Genomic DNA, 21,395 nt, shown 5'->3' with positions numbered 1-21,395 from the left:
GTATCGAAATGATTGTTTCCCAATTAACAAATCTACAAGTTTGATCCCTTTTGCAAAAAGCGAGTTATGGTCGAAGGCTTTTGCCAAATTGATTTGTTAACTTTTTCTCTTTATTGGCACCTTGCATAACTACAGCACGTATTGTACAAGCTATTTTTATCGATCTATTTTGTGTGACCTCAAACTAAATACACGTGCACGTTGATACCAACGTGACTTATTATGCACAACGATTCGTGTGCTAATTCGTTCCCTTGACAGTATAGAATTCAGCTTTGATGTACAACGATGTTTGGCCACAAACTTTATTGATTTACATGTGTTCAGACATTTAGTATGGTAAGCTTTTATTTAAATTCTGATTAGTTGTTCACCTTTTCTGCAATCAAATTTTCTTGTTCAAATCAAGGGTCAAAAGGAAAAAGAATACTAGGGATGTGTGTTCAAAATTTGAAAACAGTGTCCTTAGTTTTCACTTTGATTGTTTGCGTGCTTCAAGTTCACTGTCAAAATGTGACGGCCAGTCAATCCAATAATACGCTTTCTACGAACAGTTCAGTGATTCCAACAACAGCACCTATGACTACAATGACGTCATCCACAACTACAGATAATTCGACAAGTATGTGTTTCAGTACAGATGCAACTTATAGCTTATCATTGGATGTGAATTTTGCATTCTTTTGTAACTAAAATATCCATTGCGATTTAGTTCTTGTGTGGTTCGTGTGTGTAGTAAGGCCTATAAACACATGTCTAACAAAGTTATTCCTCCTCAAAGCAGCCGCAAAATGTCATAAGTAATTTCCAAAAATAACAATTATTTTCTATTGTAAGCGCATATACACAACTAATTCACCTAACTTCCGTTTTTGTCGTCTATGGTGTAGACTAGCTACCAGTCAAGTACTTCTAGTATACTAGAATTGGTATACCAATTGCCTAAAATTCATTCGTACCTATAGCCTACACTGTATGTACAAAGACCAAATGTTTAAAATTTCAGTTATCTACACGATCGGGGGTAACGCTGGTGGTGACCCATGCCTTTTTCCATTCACCTTCATGGGAATAAGTTACAGCTCTTGCACCACCGCTGGACGGTCTGACAACCTTCAATGGTGCGCCACAACTTCAAACTACGCAAAAGATTACATTTGGGGAATTTGCCCTAAACCAGGTGGGTAGACTATAAGCACTATACTTTAAAAATAGTTCATGTGGCTAAAATGCTTGCTACAGTTAACATCCTCTTGTACCCCTTTTCTTTGCTCTGTTATAAGTTACCCGAACCACCCACACCCTTTCACGTAAAGATTTTTTCGGAGATTGTTTGAAGGTTGCATTCAACGAACTTTAGTTGTTACAATATGCAACCTAACTTGGTTCACTGGTTCACTGCTACCGATAGTTTAACTGGAGTACTTTTCTATTGCCTTTTAACTATTTTAGTCATCGGATGCGGCGAGTTCTGGGTCGAAGGTCAATTTGGTAAGTATTGCTACCAATTTAACTTTCAATCATCTTTGACTTGGCTGCAAGCAAGGGACGCGTGTCGTCAACAAAACGCTGACCTTCTGAGCATTACCAGTCCTCAAGAACAAGCCTGGATTGCTGGTAGGATGGTTATGGTGAAATCGTTTATTCGATAGTTTTCACAATGGCGTTTCTTCGCGTAGGCCGTGTTCACATTGTTACCACTGTCATGTGGCTTGGGATGAGTGACATGACAGAGGAAGGAAACTGGGAATGGAGCGACCGACAACCGCTTACCTACCTTAACTGGAGGGAAGGTATAAATTTAAGTACCCACAAATAAAACAAAGAGAATAATATTATACTCACTGAAAATTAAGATTAAATATTAATTTAAACTACAGCAGTAAAAAACACACGGTACTGTAACGGATTAGTCCTAAATATCACGTGGTCAAATTGTCTGCGAACTTTTGGTTCGTTTGAAACGTGATTTAGCGGCAGCGTTTTTTTCTGTCTGAGAATGAAAAAATCACCGTGCTTATTGGGAATATTTGCATTTAGGACAACCCAACAGCTATGGTGGCAACGAAGACTGCGGCGCAATCATTACAAGAAATGGTTTGTGGGGAGATACGCCTTGTTCCAGACATCTCAGTTTTATCTGCAAGAAAATGGGTATAATTGTGCAAAAACTTTAAACTTTGATAATATCTTTCATATTAAACTACGTTTTTAAGTTTATAAAAAGCAAATTGGCCTTATGCCCATGTACTTTATGTGTTCTTTTTGCAGACGAAACAATTAAGGAAAATTTTGCGACATCACCACAACCAATAAACACAACAGCAATTATCAATCAGGATTGTTACATTGGAGATGGATTTAATTATGGAGGATCAGTCAGTGCCTCTGCATCTGGATATCCCTGCCTTGATTGGTCTTCAAGGCCATTAAGCTTTGGTAAGACAAGTCCTGAAAAAAAAATGACAAGTCACTGTTTTTTGTTGTAGCCATTTGTGTCAATTCCTGGGATGACAAGGATGGCATGCTACCCCTCCATAAATTTTCAAGGAGGAGGAAGTCTATTTAAGCTCATCAAATGACTACTGACATGGATTAAAATGTGCACCCTCGTTGACACATTGTGTTGGTCTCATTTGTGTTATCTGTGCCGAATGTTAGCCAAAACAGACAATGTCAACACATCCAACAAGCATGTGTTGTGTTTGGTTCATGTTTCCCCACCCCACATGAAACAAATGCAAAAAATCAAAGCCTGTGGTTGTTTTCCACTGTTTTTTCTCAACTTTTTAGTGCAAAATATTGTTAAACCTTATACAAATTGATGATTATTTTATTGCATTTGTGTTGTGGTGTTTTCTTTTATGTAGTATCATTTTAGTATCATTTTTTACACTGCATATCATTTAATATAATGATGTTGTTTTATTTTTAAAGGGTTGACTGGAACAGCTTGTAGGAATCCTGATCATTCGTTTATGCCTTGGTGTTATGTTAACAGCACATCAAAGTCCTGGGAGTTTTGTGATATTCCTGTTTGTATTGGTAAGTATTTCAGATGTTATAAATGTTTTTATTAAAGTGTACTATATTTTGTGTCTTGCATGAAAGTGTGTTTCTATTGAAAAACAGTCGGTTTATTTCCTTTGTTTATTTCTTATTAAGAGGTATTTTATTTCAGTTAAAAAGTACTGCCAAGCTGGTTGGAGAGAAATAGGTGGAAGATGCTTTCAACTCGGGTGTACCATTCAATCAAGCTGGGCTCAAGCACAGCAGGTCTGCAAAAACCTTGGCGCAAATGTGGCGCGAATTGCATCAAAAAATGACTTGGATCAAATTCTTGTATGGACGCAGCAGGTTAAAGCAAACTCAGGTAATGATAATGACTAAACATTATATAGTCAAATGGGGTAAAAAAATTTTTTGCTGAAGTGTGGGTAAAAAAAAAACAATACCCTCACAGATAAACCAAAAATTTTTTTTAAATGGTTTCTTTTTCATAGGATGTATTTATTCTCTACCTATAAAATAAGCCATAAACCATTCTCAGATTTTGTTTGTACGCAATGTTCTGCAGGTTGAAACAACAGTAGTAAAATTTGTATGTTGAAAAGTCTTCAACAACCTTTAGAAACTTTCCTGCAGATTTTTTATTACAAGTCTGGTGTCAATGACCTTTGTTCTGTATTGTGTCATAACTATGACCTATTAAACAAAAAAGACTCCACTTGGCTAGCTTCTAAATATTTTCGGATATCTTGTTGTTCGTTGTTACCCCAAACGGTTCTATAGGAATGGGGTAATAAAAAACTATATATTTTTTGCACCCCAAAATTTTTTTTTGCCCAACCATTTTTATTTGTCACCTGGAAGTTTAGAAAATAAAAAAGAAAGCCTATAAAACATGTACTTAAACCAAAGTTGTATAAAATTGCTTTGGGGGCCCAGTTTTGGAGAAATTTTTACCCAAAAGTATACCTGCATGGCTAAAAGTACAAATTGGGATCCAGGCCTAAAGAAAAATGCTACAAAGTAAGAAAAAGAGGTTATCAAATCATTATGTGGTAATTCAAGCAGTTTTGGGTAGAAAATTAAACTTTATTTCAATAAGGTTTTAGGTTACATGACCGGTCAGCAAGTGGGTGAGCTCTATTTAAACCTGGTTGCATACCAACAAAAGACTGGTAAATGACAAAAAAGACCAAATCAAAGGCAATAAATGCAGCACCAATTTGAAAGTGTTTTATTAATTTACAAACAGTTTACTAACTGCTGTAAGTTTGGTTTGTAAAATTTCGAAAACAAAGAATTTTATGTGGCTCGTGTTTTTTTGGCTTATTTATTGTAACAGAGTTGTTAATGAAATTTCTGTCTGATGTTTGACGTTAAGATGGTTGATTAAGTTCATATAATTGAATTGAAGTTCCAACTGCCACTTAATTTTTTTTTAAATGGTACTAATGTTCACTTGTTTTTTTTTACCCCGACATTGTTTTTTTTTATACCTTTTTCGGGTTAAAAAAGAACAACAGTTTTTGTCAAATATTTTTTTTGTTTTTTAGTAAAATCAAAAACTTGTCACATAACTATAAAAGTAGTCCTATCAGCTTTGTTGGGAAGAAAAACTGACCTTTTGTTGCCTAAAATAAAAGTTTGGTAACAAAGTTTCAAAAAATTGTTTTTTTTACCCCACTTGACTATAATAGTTTAGCAGACTCCACATTTTCTGTGAGGCATTTTAGTGTGCCTAAAGTAAACAGGAAAGATTACCTTTCATATTTGCCTATTGGTTGATGTTTTTCATCTTCCATAAACACCTTGCCACATTTGGTGACCTCTAACATGTAAAAACCTTATGCATGAAACAAACTATTTTATATTGCTTTTTGTAGTATTTGTATAACTAGGTGCCTTGTTTGTTAGGTGATGTATGGATTGGCATGAATGACATCAAACATGAGATGCAGTTTGTCTGGGATGACAATGTGCCACCAACTTTTACCTATTGGGCAAAAGATCAACCTGATGATGTTTTGGGTAAAAACCTTCGTATCAATTACAGCTAAAGCAGCAATTTGATTGTGCTTTGTATACATTAGGAACCAGTGATTGTGTTGCCATGAACTTGTCAACTGGTCGATGGAATGACACTATTTGCTCTTTTAAGAAACAGTACATGTGCTCTAAACTTCCCACTGAAACTGTGCGCCCAGATCCTAAAACTTTGACTGGAATCTGCAATGACAAAAGCAAATCTGACCAAGGAAAAGTTATGCCAAGTAAGTGTATTATTAGTAAAAAAAACTTTAAAAGCAGTTTAAAAAAATAAATAAATAAAATAAAAACCTTTTTTATTCTCAGCTATTTAACTAAAGGAATACATGTCATAGAAGATTTATTTAGGGATGTACCAGTCACCGAAAATAGACAACTGTTTTAAATTATATTTCTGTCATGTTTTTGTCAAATTAAATTGCAACCTTCCTTTTCAACATGGCAGCACCAACCATAGCAGCAAATTTTTTATCATTATCCAAATATACAACAAAACCATTAACCAAATAATTCATGTTCTTTTGCTATTACTTTTCTTTTAAATTTACACACATGACATGTAAATGTTGAAAACTGAAATGTGTGTTCGCTGGAAACTGTCCCTAATAACATCACATTTAATTCTTCAGTGTATAAATTTGGTGTAAATTTATTTGTTGCAGTGATGAATATGTCGGAACCTGTGATTTCAGCTGCAGGTTTGATTTTTGTTAATATTACCTTTTATTAACTTTTTGAAATAAGCAAGCACGGCTGTTGCTCTTTTGTTGTTTGTTAGAGATAACTTATATTGTTTTTATATATTCAATGTCAGAAAATGTGATATGGTTAGAGCAGGTTGTTCTGATGGCTGGTATGGTTATGGGATGTACTGTTATCGATTTGATCATGCTGTCATGAACTGGACTCTTGGTTACAAGTATTGTGCTGATACATATGGAGCTCAAAGCAAGATGGTGGTGCCCCATGATAGGTACAAAATCAAGGATTTAGTTGCTCAACCCTTACAATCAAACAAGCAATGTTTAAGTCTATTAATATATAATTAATATGCTAAACGTTTTTGGAAGTTTAAGCTTTGTTGGTTAATACCTGCTTTTTCGCTAAATAAATATGGTAGATTGAATTGAATTAACTTTGATTTATCCCATAAATGTCTTAATTCACTTCCTTTTTTTGCTTTTTAGATTTGAGCAAGCCTTCCTTGCAAGTCAAGCTGCTAAATACAACAGTGCAGTTACATTTCATCTCAATGTGCTTGTCCTCAAAAGAAATAACAATGTTTGGCATTTCTTTGATGCAAATATGTCTTCTATATTGTCTTCCAAACCTGTTCAATACACTAACTGGGACCGAAGGCAGCCAAACCAGCAATTCGTTACCCCTGGAGACAGTAAGTGGAAATGAGGTGTTTGTTTTATTGCACAAAATAGGATTAATTGTATGGATAACAGGTTACTTATGGTGTTTTTCCACATCAGGGGCTTATGTACAAGGTTTTTTCCGACAGGAATGTTTTTTTTCTTGTTTTTTAATTATGGGTCCCCTTTCCTGAAGGGGACACATATTGATTTTACTCAAATTGTTTTTTGTATTTTTTTTCTTTTTTTTCTTCCCATAGTTTGTCCGACTCGTTTTTCCATTAAATGTTTGATGGATTTGGCTGAAATTTACACAGATGGTAGATATAGTTATGTGTTTTTGTTGATAACCCCAGTATTTACCCCGCTAGCCCCCTAAAATGGGTGTTTTTACCCAAAGTTTGTCCGACTCGTTTTTCCATCAAATGTTTGATGGATTTGGCTGAAATTTACACAGATGGAAGATATGTTCATGTAGATGTGCATCCCACTTTGTTTTTGTTGATACCCCAGTATTTACCCTGCTAGCCCCCTAAAATGGGTGAGTTTTTAAACAGTGTCAGAATTGGCTGAAATTTGGATTTCTTGTATGGTATGCCATTTATAGGTGTCGATTGTTGTGTTCAACCCTGTAGTCCTAACATTTACCCCACAAGCCTCTAAAGTGTAAAACGTATTTGTATGTTACTGGGCACCACAAATGAAAGATTTCTGTTGCTCAATAGTTTTACAAGGGCAACCAGTTGTATGTTGCTTGGTGGACGTTTTTGCGCCATGGCAGTTAGGGGCTTGTTAACAGCCCTATGACATCAGAAACATTAACCGTTGTTGCTTAAAACACCTCTAGTGGTCGAAATTTTAAACATTGGCGGATTGGGCTGAAATTTTGCATTACTATTGATTGAGTGATTGTGGTTTTTATATATTTTTTAGTTTGTGTGTCGAACCCAATTAGTTACCCTACTAGCCCCCTAAAATGGGTCACTTTTTAAAATGTTAAATAGGATATACTTCAAACCAGTGGCGTATCCAAGGGGGGGTTGGGGGTTGGGGGTCCGGACCGTTGTGCGTAAATTAAATAGGCCCAAATCGCTCCGTTTACCACTGCGTGATAACAGGAAGTCGTTATCTCAAAGACGCTAGCCTTCAATCTCTTGTTATCTAATTGCCAATTGTGACGTAACAAGGGTTTAATAAGGAGGTTTGTGCGCTAACAATCGGAAAGTTACGTTCCGGCTAGGACGTGGGTAGCAGTTTCTTGCTGAGTGTTAACTGCACTAATTGCAACATATCCAACTCTTTTGGAATTTGAACAATGTAAAGTGAGTAAAAAATGGTTAAAATCGTTTAATGTGGTATTGTTTCGACCCGCCAAACACGGAATAGTTTGTCACAAACATTAGATCGATGTAAAGGGTAATTTGTAACTTGCCAGGCACAATTTATGCCTCCTGTAGTTACCAATTTTACGCATTCGTGACATTGCGCAACTTAACAGTAGGATTACCGCTTCGGCAAGGGATTTAGTTCTTTAAAAATTGGATCTGTTTGTTAAGCAATGACTTTAATTACCTGACAGCCACGCTTATCTTGCAGTTGCAGTTTTGCTGAGTAAGCTAATAGCAGCGGCGAAATCAGGAAACTACAAAGTTTTCGCTAAAATTAACTTCCTGTCAATTGTACGAGTAGATAAACCACCAAAGTCGAAAGTTAGGCCATGTTTCGGTCTTGTACTTTCGGGTCTGCTTGAAATTTTGGAAAAAGTGCTTTGCCGCTTAACTCGTTGTTTTGAACTAGAAAACGAAATAGGCAACGGGACAATTACGTGGCAGTTCGACGTGTGAATTACGTATTCAGTATCATGCGGCCTAGGACATTTGCGTGGCAAATATTCCAAAATTTTTCCAGATGTAATGACGTCATTAGGGAATTTCCCCCAAAACATGTTGGACCCCAATCCCCCCCACCCCTCACAAATTTCTGGATACGCCCCTGCTTCAAACAATATCTGGGGTGAATCTAATTTTATAGTTTGTATTCTACATAGTATTATTATTTAAGCCCAGTGCCGATCACTGTGTTTTACCTTACAACACCCGACTTTCTCATGGTTATCTCTTGAATTGCATTATCTACAACTTTGCATGTGTGGGGACCCATGAGTTTCTGCTTGCAGAAACGACTTAAAGTTATAAAAGACGATGGCTAATATGGGACCCAATACAAAATAAGCATAGGAAATATATTAATGTTTTAAAATAGGTTATAGTGTAAATGCAACAACAAAATGTGCTAAGCCACCCTTCTAGTTGTTTTTATTGTTATATTTTGTTGGTTTCTATTTTTATTGATGAAATACTGTTATAAGTTTTTAAATGTTTTTCCTGGGTGATGTACATGCTTAGTATTTGGCACAATGAAAATGGAATCTGCAAAAAATAACTCGATGTAAAAAGTAGTTTTTTGCAGTTCGAATGTGTGTCTCAATGGCTGCGGGACAGAAGGCAGGATTGTGGACAGTTACAAACTGTGCTGATCAGCGCCATGTTGTTTGCACTGTTCCTAGACTGGGTGTTACTCCCCCTCCTTCTGTAGAAACAACTACAGCTAGTGGAGAGTGTCCGAAAGATTGGAAAGTAAGCATGTTTTTGAGAATTTATGACATGACTTTTGTTGGACTTTTGTTTTGTTATTGCGATGTGATATATAGCGATTTTTATTTACTCGTGTATATTAGTGTTTTAGTTTTTAGTGCAACAAAAACTGCTAAATCACAAACTATTAAATAAATATTTACATTCATGCAGAAAATAAACAACAAATGCTACAAATCTTTCACCAACATTTCCAGAAAGAAGCGTAAAACATGGTTTGAAGCCAGAGACTACTGTCAAACGCTTGGTGGTCCTGGCAACCCTGGCAATGCTGATCTTGTCAGCATACACAGTGATACTGATTTAAGCATTTTTACTGTCAAGGTTCTGCCTAGTTGGGTACCTGCTCCTGTATGGCTTGGGCTAAATGATGTCAACTCAGAGGACAGGTACTTAAAGTTTTACTTCAATACGAAGTTTGTGTTATGTAATTTTTGACCACTTTAGTCGCCTCCGATGTAGCTGTGCATGTGTGAATTTTTTTAATCTGAAGCAGAATTGAAGGCAAGGACCAAGTCCATGTATATAGATCTGCTGTTATCAGTAAGTTTCTCTTAGATGGCAATGGAGCGATGGTAGCCCAGTAAATTTTGTTGTTTGGGCTAAAGATGAACCAAACAACCAAGCAGGCAATGAAGACTGTGTAGATTTTCATCCGCGTAAAAAAGGTTGGATGGATTCAAATTGCAACAATCTTCGCAATTGGATATGCCAAATTGAGTAAGTTGTCTAACATGTACATAGTGAATTTAAAAGTTCATTGTGTTTGTTTTAATCATAGTTCATTTGACAAAACATTATTATTGGCAAAAGATCGTATTTGGCAAAGAAAATTAAAAAAACAAACATTTTTTTTCATTACAGCATTGGAGCCCCGATAGCGGATCTTACAAATGTGACTTTTCCTCCCCAACAAACATGTGATAGTCCCGATTGGTTATACTTCAATGGTTCATGTTATTACTTCAGGTATTGTTTGTGCACTGTTTTCCTACATACATATGATCAAATTGGTGAATAAAACCATACAAAACTTGCTCATGCAACCAAGTCTAACATTTTGTAATTCTGTAATCTTCACAATGTATATTGCCATCCTGGATATAAAAAATGTGATAGTTGTAACCTGCAGCTTTTGTTTATTTAACAGTGATCGCATCCGAAAACCCTACTATGATGCAAGATCATATTGCCAAGAACGTCATGCAGATCTTGTTTCTATAAGTGGCATGGACGAAATGAACTTTATTCATCTATCAATTCAAAGAATGAGTCTGCTACAATGGTAAGTATTTGCTTTGTTTTGCTATTTTCGGCAAACACTGTAAAATGTAGTGTTATGCATTGCTGTCATGCACAATGAATTAAGATATTTCAGCTAGCCAGAATGTCAAATATTGAAGTAAGTTATTTGACACACTAAATGTGTGAATTGCTATTGAATACAATAATAATAATCAAACAAATGACAGCAGTGATAATGAGTTGCTGCAATAACTGGTTAAGTGTTTAGTGTGACTGATCAATTTTATGCTTATAGTAAAGAATAACAATGTTGTCTGGGGTTGCACATAACAGCATACCATTGTCGGGTGTTAGAACTGTAAAACTAGATTATTATGATCTTTGTACTTGAATCTCCTTTGATCTGTTTTTTAGGAGTTTGAACAATAACAAGTTTTTATTTTTTTAGTCATGTAGAAATTTTCGCAGACTCTTTATTGTTGTAACTTTAAATCAGAAAAAATAAGGAAGCTCAAAATATAAATTTCTATCATGAAACAAACAAAACTTCAAAGTTAGAAGTTAAATAGAAGTTTAAAAACACTGAAACATCTGTTGAATTAAAGGTGGATTGGTTTGGACATGAACAATCGAGAAAACAAATTTGTGTGGCTTGATGGAACTCCACTAGGCTTCCAAATGTGGGGAAAGGGTAAGATTTTTACTGATTTGACTTTTTTTCTGTGTTGTTTAATTTCTTACAGAGTATTTATGGGTCACCTTCCCTGAAGGGGACACATATTGATTTTACTCAAAATGTTTTTGTTTTTTTTCTTTTTTTTTCTTCTACCCAAAGTTTGTCCGACTCGTTTTTCCATCAAATCCTTGATGGATTTGGATGAAATTTACACAGATGGTAGATGTAGTTATGTAGATGTGCATCCCACTTTGTTTTTGTTGATAACCCCAGTATTTACCCCGCTAGCCCCCTAAAATGTTTTTTTCCCCAGAAGTTTGTCTGACTCGTTTGGCCATCAAATGCTTGATGGATTTGGCTGAAACTTATACAGATGGTAGATGTAGTTATGTAGATGTGCATCCCACTTTGTTTTTGTTGATAACCCCAGTATTTACCCCGCTAGCCCCCTAAAATGGGTATTTTCCCAGAAGTTTGTCTGACTTGTTTTGCCATCAAATGCTTGATGGATTTGGCTGAAACTTATACAGATGGTAGATGTAGTTATGTAGATGTGCATCCCACTTTGTTTTTGTTGATAACCCCAGTATTTACCCCGCTAGCCCTTTAAAATGTTTTTCCCCCGAAGTTTATCTGACTCGTTTTTCCATCAAATGCTTGATGGATGTGGCTGAAACTTATACAGATGGTAGATATAGTTATGTAGATGTGCATCCTACTTTGTTTGTCCGGATAACCCTAGTTTTTACCCCGCTAGCCCCCTAAAAGGGGTGAGTTTGTAAACAATGTCAGAATTGGCTAAAATTTGGATAGCTTGTAAAGTATGCCAATTATCGTTATTGCGCCATTGCAGTTCGGGGGTTGTTAACAGCCCTTTGACGTCAGAAACATTAACGGTTGTTGCTCAAAACACCTCTAGTGGTTGAAATTTCAAACGTTGGCAGATTTCCAAATTTTGAGTTTGTGTGTGTTGAACCTCAATTAGTTATCCTACTAGCCCCCTAAATGAGTTTTTTAATTTAAATAGTTTCGACTCCATATAGCATATTTAGATATGCACAGTACCAATCACTGTGTTTGTCTTCACAATACCACACTTACTCATTGTTATTTCTTGAAATGCATTATCTACAACTTTGCATGTGTGGGGACCCATGAGTTTTTGCTTGCAGAAACAACCAAGGTTATAAAAGACGATGGCTAATATGGGACCCAATACAAAATAAGCATAGGAAATATATTTATGTTTTAAAATAGATCATAGTGTATGTGCAAGGGCAATATGTGCTAAGCCACCCTTCTAGTTTATTTTGTTTATTTACCGAAGCGAACATTAGTGTTCTATTTAATTGGAATCTCAAAGGTATGTGTAACTTTTTGCAGATGAACCAAACTATTTAGACAGGCAGGAGACTTGTGTTAGTGTATACAGCATAGATGGCCTTTGGAATGATAATAACTGTGGATTAACCATCAGGTAGGTTGTTAATCTGATTTTATAGCTTGTGTACAATTTTTATGGCATCTTTATGTTTCACAGCTTCATTTGCAAGAGATCTAATCTAACTGACACCTCTGGTACTGTTGCTCCTCCTGTTTATAATCCTAAAGGGTTTTGTCCAGCTGATTGGTGGGAATACCGTGGTTACTGCATAAAAGTAATGGGCACAGAAATGGATGACAGGTGACACAAAATTATTATTTATGTTCTGTAAGTGTGTGTTACCCTAGAACAGTGGTTCCCAACCTTTTTTTGTCGCGACCCAAATACTTTCCAAAATTTAGTTTTGTGGATTCTCGCGACCCATAAACATACATTCATACTATTTTGGGTTGATTTTTGTTTGTAAATCAGGAAAGCTTTTCGAAAATTACTGCGCCAATTTGAAAAATCAAATAATATTCGTTTATTTTTAACCAACTTAGAGCTGGTTCAAAGCATTATCAGTCAGACAACGCTTAACAGTAATCTCACACAAACATTATGACGTCACAATCAGAATTAACCACTACCATGCCAAATTGTCATGAAATTATTATTGGGCAACAATTTATAGCCTTGGGAAATAATAAAATAACGCTACGAAACGAAGTCAAGGAGTAGATGCTTTTATTCCCACAAAAACAGGCGACCCAACAGAATTGTCAGGCGACCCAACTTTGGGTCGCGACCCATAGGTTGGGAAACACTGCCCTAGAAGACACTTGAAAAGACCTAGGCTTTAAATAAAATGTAACTAGAGTAACAAGGCAGAGTAGCTGTCTATTTATGACCAATGGAGACTAGTTTAATGACCAAGAAAAATTGACTTGTTTTTATTATTTCAAGTCATACATAGAAAATATTTACATAGAAAAAATATTTTTTTAAATTCAGACATGACTATAAAGAAAATGTGCTTAAAATTAGGTTAAACTGGACTGATGCGAGAGATGATTGCATGGACAGGGGTGGGAACTTGTTGTCAATTGCAAATGCTCAGCAACAAGCTTTCATTACTGTAAGTACAATAGTATAGTGAAATTCGATGAAGGTTGCTGTGGGTCTCAACTGAGAATTGTGCTTAGTATAAGTATTGGAACTATAATGTTTGGCTATAAATGCTACATCATTTTAGTTTTTGTAAAAGGTTGGTCGCAACTTTATTTGATTAGGTCATAGTTTAAATCAGTGGTTCTCAGCCTTTTTCAATATCGGTGCCAAATGGTAGATTTTTAAGTGTGTAAGGAGCTGCAAATAACAAAACCTCAAAAAACCACTAAATATTGTTACTTCAAAAGCTAAATCACAAGTTCAGGAAATACTTATTTCCAGGCTAAAATCAGTGTTGACGGTGTTGCAAAAAACAATTAATTTCTCTAAAAAGCATCTTCAGTGTCTAGACCAGTGCTCTTCAACCGGTGTACATCCAAAACTTTAATGAACCATTAATATTTGACCTTCAGAATATTAGGGTGTAGGTTTAAATTGATATATAAATGAACCTTTTATTTTTTTTAAATGTGGATGTCTAACACTTTCAGTGCAGTCGAGGAATATCTACTTCAAAAGACGCTTTGCGCACCGTGCAGATTCACATTAATTAACGGCAAAAGTTTTTGATCAAAAATGTTTATGTCAAAAGTTTTGATTTTAAGTAAACAGGGGCGCATGCGTTCGTCACAACAACTTTAAGGGTTCGCCAGACCAAAAAAGGTTGAAGAGCACTGGTCTAGACAGCAATAAAAGGGACAAAAGTTAGAAAAGGCATTAAAAATAGAAAAAGCTTATAGTTCCTTCGCACACACAATCAATCCTCAACTGAAAGCCCAACAGACTAAACTTACTAAACATGCAATGATAGATAATAAACGCTCGAAAGCCTTTTTATTGCTCTCTAGACCAGGGGTTCTTAACCAGGGGTGCACGCACCCCCAAGGGGTACGAGAACTGTTCCTAGGGGGTGCGGGGATGCTGAATCATTAACGTTGGTTAGGTCTATTCTATTTAAGCAATTACAAAAGGGGGAGCGAAAATTGGTTGGTGATTTGAAAGGGGTGCAGCAAGGAAAAAAGGTTAAGAACCACTGCTCTAGACACTGAAGATGCTTTTTAGCAAAATTAATTTGTTTTTGCAACACTGTCAACACTGATTTTAGTCTGGAAATAAATATTTCCTGAACTTGTGATTTATAAAATGAAAGGTGGAAATCGTTGCGGCAACGACAACAGAACAGGGAAAGATTCCCAGAATAAATTTACCAGGACTTCAAAAGCTAACATGGCAATCTTTGGTGGTTTTCTAAGGTCTGGTTAACCGCAAAATAAGTAGTTGGGAGCTGCACGCGGACCTAAAAGCTGCGGTTGAGGTTCACTGGTTTAAATAGTCTTTTGGTAACTGCACACAAAATTGCATATTCTCGGCTTATGTACTTACAAGAAGTTGCTGCTTAATGAATGTCTCATTGCAACAATTGTGCTGCCACAAAATAAAAGTTGAGAAGCTTTGATCTAAATTAATATGTATGCTTTTTTTCATTGTTTGAAAATGATATACGATCTATAGAGTCAACTTGTGAATAAAGCATTGGGTCCGATGTGGATTGGTCTTAATGACAGACAAAGTGAAGGTCGATTTTTGTGGAGAGATGGCACACCATATGTTTTCTCTAATTGGAAACGCGGTGAGCCAAGTGGTCCATCATTCAGAGGAAGATATCTGAACTCCAAAGTGAGTTTAGTGTCTGAATGCATTGGCATATAGATATGGTACATATAGATTTACCTATAACCACAGATATTTTATTGCAGTGTTCATCAATGGGTGTGTCATGGTGCAATGTTTGCTGTGTACTGCAGTGTAACAGTAACTAACTACTACTTAAAAAAATAAATAAAAAAGTCACACAACAGATGAGCAACTACAGCAGATATACTTATTAAAACAAACACAAATACCTCATTATCATAGAGTAAATTCTAATGTTCTTTTGTTTATTGTTTGTTTCTTAAAATTTTACTTCAGTTATGTGCTGCTAGGTTTTTAAACATTCTTAAATGTGACATGAGTGATATTTTGCTTTGTACTTTTCTCTCCATACAGTAGAAATGGTAGAAATTTTATAATCGCGGAACCTATTGTGATTAATGAAATATCTTGCAATTTGTTAGGATGACTGTGTTGCGGTTACTACAGAAAAGTGGAATGTGGGCAAGTGGGCAGATTATCCTTGTGACAAAAATATGTCTTACATATGTGAGATGCATAAATCTGTGTCCATTGAGAAACTGTGTGTTGACCATCCACCGACAAACTGGCAAAACATGTGCACTGTAAGTTGCCCTTTTTTAATTCTGGCTAACATTTTTATGGGTCCCCTTCCCTGAAGGGGACACATATTGTTTTTGTCTATATTTTTTTTTCTTTTTTCTTTTTTTCTTTCTAACGCGGATTTGTTCCCACGTTTTGGTCAAGAAAGAATGGTTCAAACTTTTTCAAATTTACACACATTACAGATATTGGTCTAAAGATGGTCCATGTGAATTTTGACCCTGTTTGATCCCTCGGTTCACCCACAGCCCCCCAAAACGTAAAATTTTTAACGCGGATTTGTTCCCACATTTTGATCAAGAAAGAATGGTTCAAACTTTTTCATATTTACACACATTATAGATATTGGTCTAAAGATGGTCCATGTGAATTTTGACCCCATTTGATCCCTCAGTTCACCCACAGCCCCCCAAAACGCGAATTTTTTTAACGCGGATTTGTTCCCACGTTTTGGTCAAGAAAGAATGGTTCAAACTTTTTCAAATTTACACTTATTATAGATATTGGTCAAAAGATGGTCCATGTGAATTTTGACCCCTTGGTTCACCCACAGCCCCCCAAAACGTGAAATTTTTAAAACGGCTATACTTGCTAAAGCAGATGTTTCTGGAGTTACATTTTGATTGGTACATTGCAGCGTATTTTAAACTATTTTGTGACTTAAAGTTGTATATATCCATTTTCACCCCTTTAGCCCCAAATATTTGTTTGTTTGTTCACATGTTATTGGGGCCAGAAATACAAGACTTAACCTGCTGAAATTTTTAACAGCTGTGGATAGGGTGCTCCTTGTTGGCTGGTAAAAATTTCAGTGCAATCGGCTCAGTAACAGTAAATATACGGTTTTACATGCAATCTTCTGTCATATTTGTGCTCGCTCAGTGCACAGCTGACGCAATGGGAGTGATTAACGATAGTGGCACATGGAAAAAATGCCTCTGCTTCACGCATGAACGCAGTCGTCACTTGACCATTTTCTCATTGGTTGGAATTAAGATGATACGGTGTTAGTGATATTGCGCTGTAAACGTTAACGCTGCGGGGTCACGGCAGGGACAGGCGATGCGTATGACGTCATGACCGTATTTGCCTGTCGCTCAGTGCACAGCTGACGCAATGGGAGTGATTGACCATAGTGGCGCATAGAAAAAAAAATGCCTCTGCTTTACGCATGAACGCAGTCGTTACGTGACCATTTTCTCAGTCAGATAGAAGTCTCAACTCTCAAGGGAGTAATTCACTTGTTTACGATTAAGGCGGGTGAATGCAGCGGGAGTGCTCAGCTTGACGTCCGGACCGACGTTTTATGAGGCAGTCGTGTCGGTGATTAGAAATCAGCTGTTTTTGCGCAGCTATGCTATGTCGTTTTATTAAGTTGTCAAGCTCATTTTAAGTTTTGGAAAATTGTGTTTAAAAACTGACCTTGAACGACAATATCAAGGTCAAAGCATGAGAATAAATTAAAAGTATTTTTCCTGTTCCTATTTACTGTGTTTTGTAATTATATGACAATAATGATGCAAAAACAATACGGACAAAACTTTTTGGGTTAAGGCTAAAGTTGGTTAAGCTTGTCCTTAAGAATCTAAAAATAACCAGTATGTTTGTTTCCCATAAATCCGCACAAACGCGCATGTGGGGACCCATTCGTTTTTGCTTGCAAAAACAATCATATGTGTAGATCAAATGATGTGTATAGTAAATTGGTAAATTTTTACTGTTACCAAATCGCATGTGCATATGTGTGGGGACCCATTAGATTATGCTTGCAGAAACAATTAGGTTATAAAGTGCCAGGAAAAAGATAGGGACCCAATTAAATGTAGGTGCCAAATATATATCCATTATGAATATAGTAAATGGAATATGTGATACATCATTAAATATGATGTAGTATGTATAACCCGGCAATATATAGGAAAACCACTATTCTAGTTTTTAATTCCAGCAGTGTGATATGCACCTGGACTAAATAAAAAAAAATGTTGCCACTACTAGTATAAAGTAAGAATTGTTTTTTTTACACACAGGCTCTAAAGGCCTCAAAGTCCTGCACAAAAATGAAGCGCAGAGACCAGAAGCGCTGCATGAAGTCCTGTGGCATGTGTGATAAATTTGTCAAGCTTCCTTCTACCAAGCCAACCAAACAAGGAAAATGTGCTGTTGGTTGGAAGCTTTGGAATGAGGAGTGTTGGCTTCTTTCAAAAGATTCCATGACCTTTTCAAAGTAAGCATTATTATTTGTAGAGTTAAAATAAAAGTGCTAAATTTGTCTATTGGTCTCAATGCCTTTAAAACTTTGTTGGTGTGTTTTCTTTTCTTCAAAATTTTAGTGTCAGATAAAATATAATTGATTTTTTATGGGCCTGGGGACTTGTCATGCTATTTTGTAAGTGTTATTTGTTTTAATATGACATGCTTTTATTACAATGTCGAACTAGTACATTTTCATATAGACTTATACAATTATGCATAATGTTTGGAGTCATGCCTTTTACTATTAGCACATATTTTACAGTGCAAAAAGATGGTGTGAAAACAACAATGCACAGCTCGCAACCATAACTGATGATGCCTCACAGGCCTGGGCGTATACCATGCTTGCTGACGCCAGCGAAAATCCAGACTCAGCTACACAAATTGGAAAGACTGGCTGGATTGGACTGTCTGGTGACAAAAATGCTCCTGGTGGTACCTACTACGAATGGACTAGGGGATGGTAATTTAAACATTCTTTGTGATGCAAGGCCAATGTGTTACAGAGACAAAGTCTTTATTGGTGACGTTTTTATCATGTTCTTAAGCATGTTTTTTTTAAAAAAAGTACAATGAACTAGTATACAGTGTTTCAAAAATTTCCGTTTTATTTTTGCAGGCCTGTTGTATATACAAACTGGGGTCGTGACCAACCTAATGATAACAACGGGACTAATTCGGGTTGTGTTGCAATGAGTGGTCAGACTGTAAGGACACAGATGAGGCGCGGTGGTTTTTGGTATGACTTGGCATGCAACTCGACATATCCTGCACTGTGTCAGCAAACAAATAAACAACCACCCAAAAATCTAACAATGTATGATGGCAGATGTCCTTCGGTAAGCTATGATCAGTATAAAATAAGAAGAAATGCTCATGTTTTGACTCTATATTGACTGTATGACCCAAAAGCATAGATTGCTGCACAAATACTCTTGGTTTGACACCTTACTGCTGTATACCTTGTTGTATTTGTGTCATTAGCAGCAGTGTCCATGGCTGTCTTAGTAGGTCATTATTGTTAAGCACATACTGTTCTATGATAGCGGTGTTTATTAGAAATGGGCTCTGGTTTTGGTTTGGCTCGGCCCATCCTTAGTGTCTATGGTGGGAATTTAATGGGGCCTGCAGCTGTTGTTTCGAATTGTTTTGCGTATGGCCCCCATAGTTTGGATTAGGTTTTTGTGTTGTGGCGACTTGCTACTTTACACAAAAGCTCTTCATGGAACTTTATTTACCTGTAAAAGGAAATAAACATGGTCCTGACTCCTGACACAACAAAAACCCACAATTTCCTTATATCCCAATATATTTGCTGTATATGCAGAGTACTTCATTGTGCGTTTGTTTTGTAGAACAAGTGGCTGCCATGGAGAGAGAGTTGTTACTATTTCCAGCCTGTGACACAAATGGCATCATGGTACAATGCTGACTTTGACTGCCGAAAGATGAAAGCACAGCTTGTGAGCATCCACTCTCAGGAGGAAGCCAACTTTGTAATGAGAAACTCTGGTGCCCAGTCTCAAGGATTCCTTAGACTTAATGCGTAAGCTTCTAAAAGTTCAAAAGTGCGACTATTGTCCCAGGATCAAGTTATGGATGTCTGGATAATTAGTGCTGTGTTCTAAAAACGTTTTGTACCAACTTGTTTGTCACATCGTGTTCTGTATTTTCATTTAGTGCTTTGTTTTACAGGTGGATTGGGTTGTACAGAAGTGTTGGTGATGATGTATTTACATGGACTGACGGCAGCAGCATGAATTATGAAAATTGGGCAGATGGTCAACCTTCAAAGGGAAATGGATTTCGAAAGGTCTCATAAGTTTGCATATTAAAAAATTTTTTTTTTTTGTTATCTATTTTTCACACGATAAGGTTGTTTGGTTTACTATTTAAAAAAACTACTTGCTTTTCATCTGACAGTTCTGAAATACTTAGTTACAGCGTATTTGATTGAAACCTATTTACCAGGAACTTTGTGTGGAGCTGACTTTCCCTGAAACAAAGTGGAATGATAACAGTTGCAACAAGATTGGAATCACGGTGTGCAAGATGCCACGTATTGTTGATACCAAACCTACTCCACAACCGGGCTTAGGTAAACCAAGCAACGTGTAATCGCTAATCTCAATTTTATTGCGCATGTAGCAATATATATGGTACTAAACACCTGGCTGGTGCTTCCGTATGTTTGGAATTCGTAGGGCATTCGTGATTTTTGTGTTAAATGTAAGTCTGAAAATGAAATGCGCATTGAACTGTAGCGTCCAGTACCTGCAGTAATTTTAGGAGTAGGCGACATAGTGTCCTGGTAGAAAATGAAAAGGAAATACTAACTAGTTTAATACATAAAACCAAGAGCTTGGTTTATTTTATTTTAGTATTCCGGACGTTATTGTTTGCACTGTTTAGTATTTTGTTGTATGCTTTCGCAAACAATATCTAAGGTAGTAAAGGTTTTTGCTTTTATTGTGTTTACCGTATTTTAATGCATACAATACTACCCTATTGAGAAGGATACTAAAATTCGTTGTGGGGAAGAACACGCGGGTGTTGCACTTGAATATCACGTACTTTTTGTTTTGTATCTCTGCAATGCTTTGATACACACAGCTGTAAACGTTTGTCCCTTTATTTGCAGCACCTTCGAGCAGCAATACAGTAGGTCTTGCCGTCGGGTTGACCCTCGTGAGCCTGTTACTCATCGTGCTCTTACTCGCTTTGTATCATCATAAAAACAACAACTCAAGGAGCAGTTACTCCCTACATCTCCCATCGGTGTCGTTTCGTGACTTTTTCTCATCAGCCTCATCTGGCCATCGTCCGTTCACCGGCACCACAGACACTGACGACCGCAAGGGTCTTGTGTCATGCGACGACGAACCTGCTGACGGCTACAACTGACTTGCTCTTAACGTCACGGATCTGTGTGACGTAGGTGCAGTTTGATCTTCGCTCTGAACATTTTCTACCATTCCTCACATGCAAGTTTTCCTATTAGGGAATATGTCATATACGTGCGAATTTATGCTTTAAAATCAATTTTCTCATCGTTACTACCATCGCATTGCGAGAGGGTATTGCATATTAACACATTTGTGCTATTTTGAATTCGGCGTTGTGCAATTTTGGCAACAGCCTTGTGCAATAAATACTTCGACCTACGGCGTGTGCTGCTTTATTCTATTCAGGTGGTAGGCTTGTTTAATACAAGCCGCCCGGGGAGGTACCACCGCCCACTAAGGTATCGTTAGTGGGATGCCGGTTTGCACTGTCTCGTATTGTAACCTACATCAATGCTTTGGAACCAAATGGAATTGGATCAAGGAAATGTTTTT

The 21,395-nt window shown here is 36.7% G+C and overlaps 1 protein-coding gene across 1 annotated transcript; it reads left to right on the top strand.

Annotated features, from left to right (window-relative positions):
• Nucleotides 1-403: 403 nt before the first annotated feature.
• Nucleotides 404-21,226, top strand: LOC145217563 (macrophage mannose receptor 1-like). Its single transcript, XM_080084827.1, has 31 exons — nt 404-622; nt 1,007-1,180; nt 1,453-1,617; nt 1,680-1,793; nt 2,041-2,154; nt 2,272-2,439; nt 2,938-3,045; nt 3,182-3,373; nt 4,924-5,037; nt 5,100-5,279; nt 5,718-5,753; nt 5,893-6,028; nt 6,243-6,448; nt 8,886-9,052; nt 9,224-9,459; nt 9,629-9,790; nt 9,935-10,039; nt 10,221-10,355; nt 10,921-11,006; nt 12,375-12,468; nt 12,532-12,675; nt 13,402-13,492; nt 15,037-15,201; nt 15,642-15,803; nt 17,832-18,028; nt 18,320-18,520; nt 18,677-18,896; nt 19,413-19,603; nt 19,753-19,870; nt 20,029-20,155; nt 20,699-21,226. The coding sequence occupies exons 1-31, from the start codon at nt 436-438 to the stop codon at nt 20,959-20,961; spliced, it is 4,758 nt and encodes a 1,585-aa protein (XP_079940953.1). The 5' UTR covers nt 404-435; the 3' UTR covers nt 20,962-21,226.
• The last annotated feature ends 169 nt before the right edge of the window (nt 21,227-21,395 follow it).

The sequence above is a fragment of the Phallusia mammillata genome, chromosome 3, assembly GCF_965637545.1.
Source record: "Phallusia mammillata chromosome 3, kaPhaMamm4.hap1.1, whole genome shotgun sequence".
Classification (NCBI taxonomy): Eukaryota; Metazoa; Chordata; class Ascidiacea; order Phlebobranchia; family Ascidiidae; genus Phallusia; species Phallusia mammillata.
The sequence above is the reverse complement of the archived record's forward strand: the minus strand, read 5'-3'. Positions and strand labels throughout refer to the sequence as shown.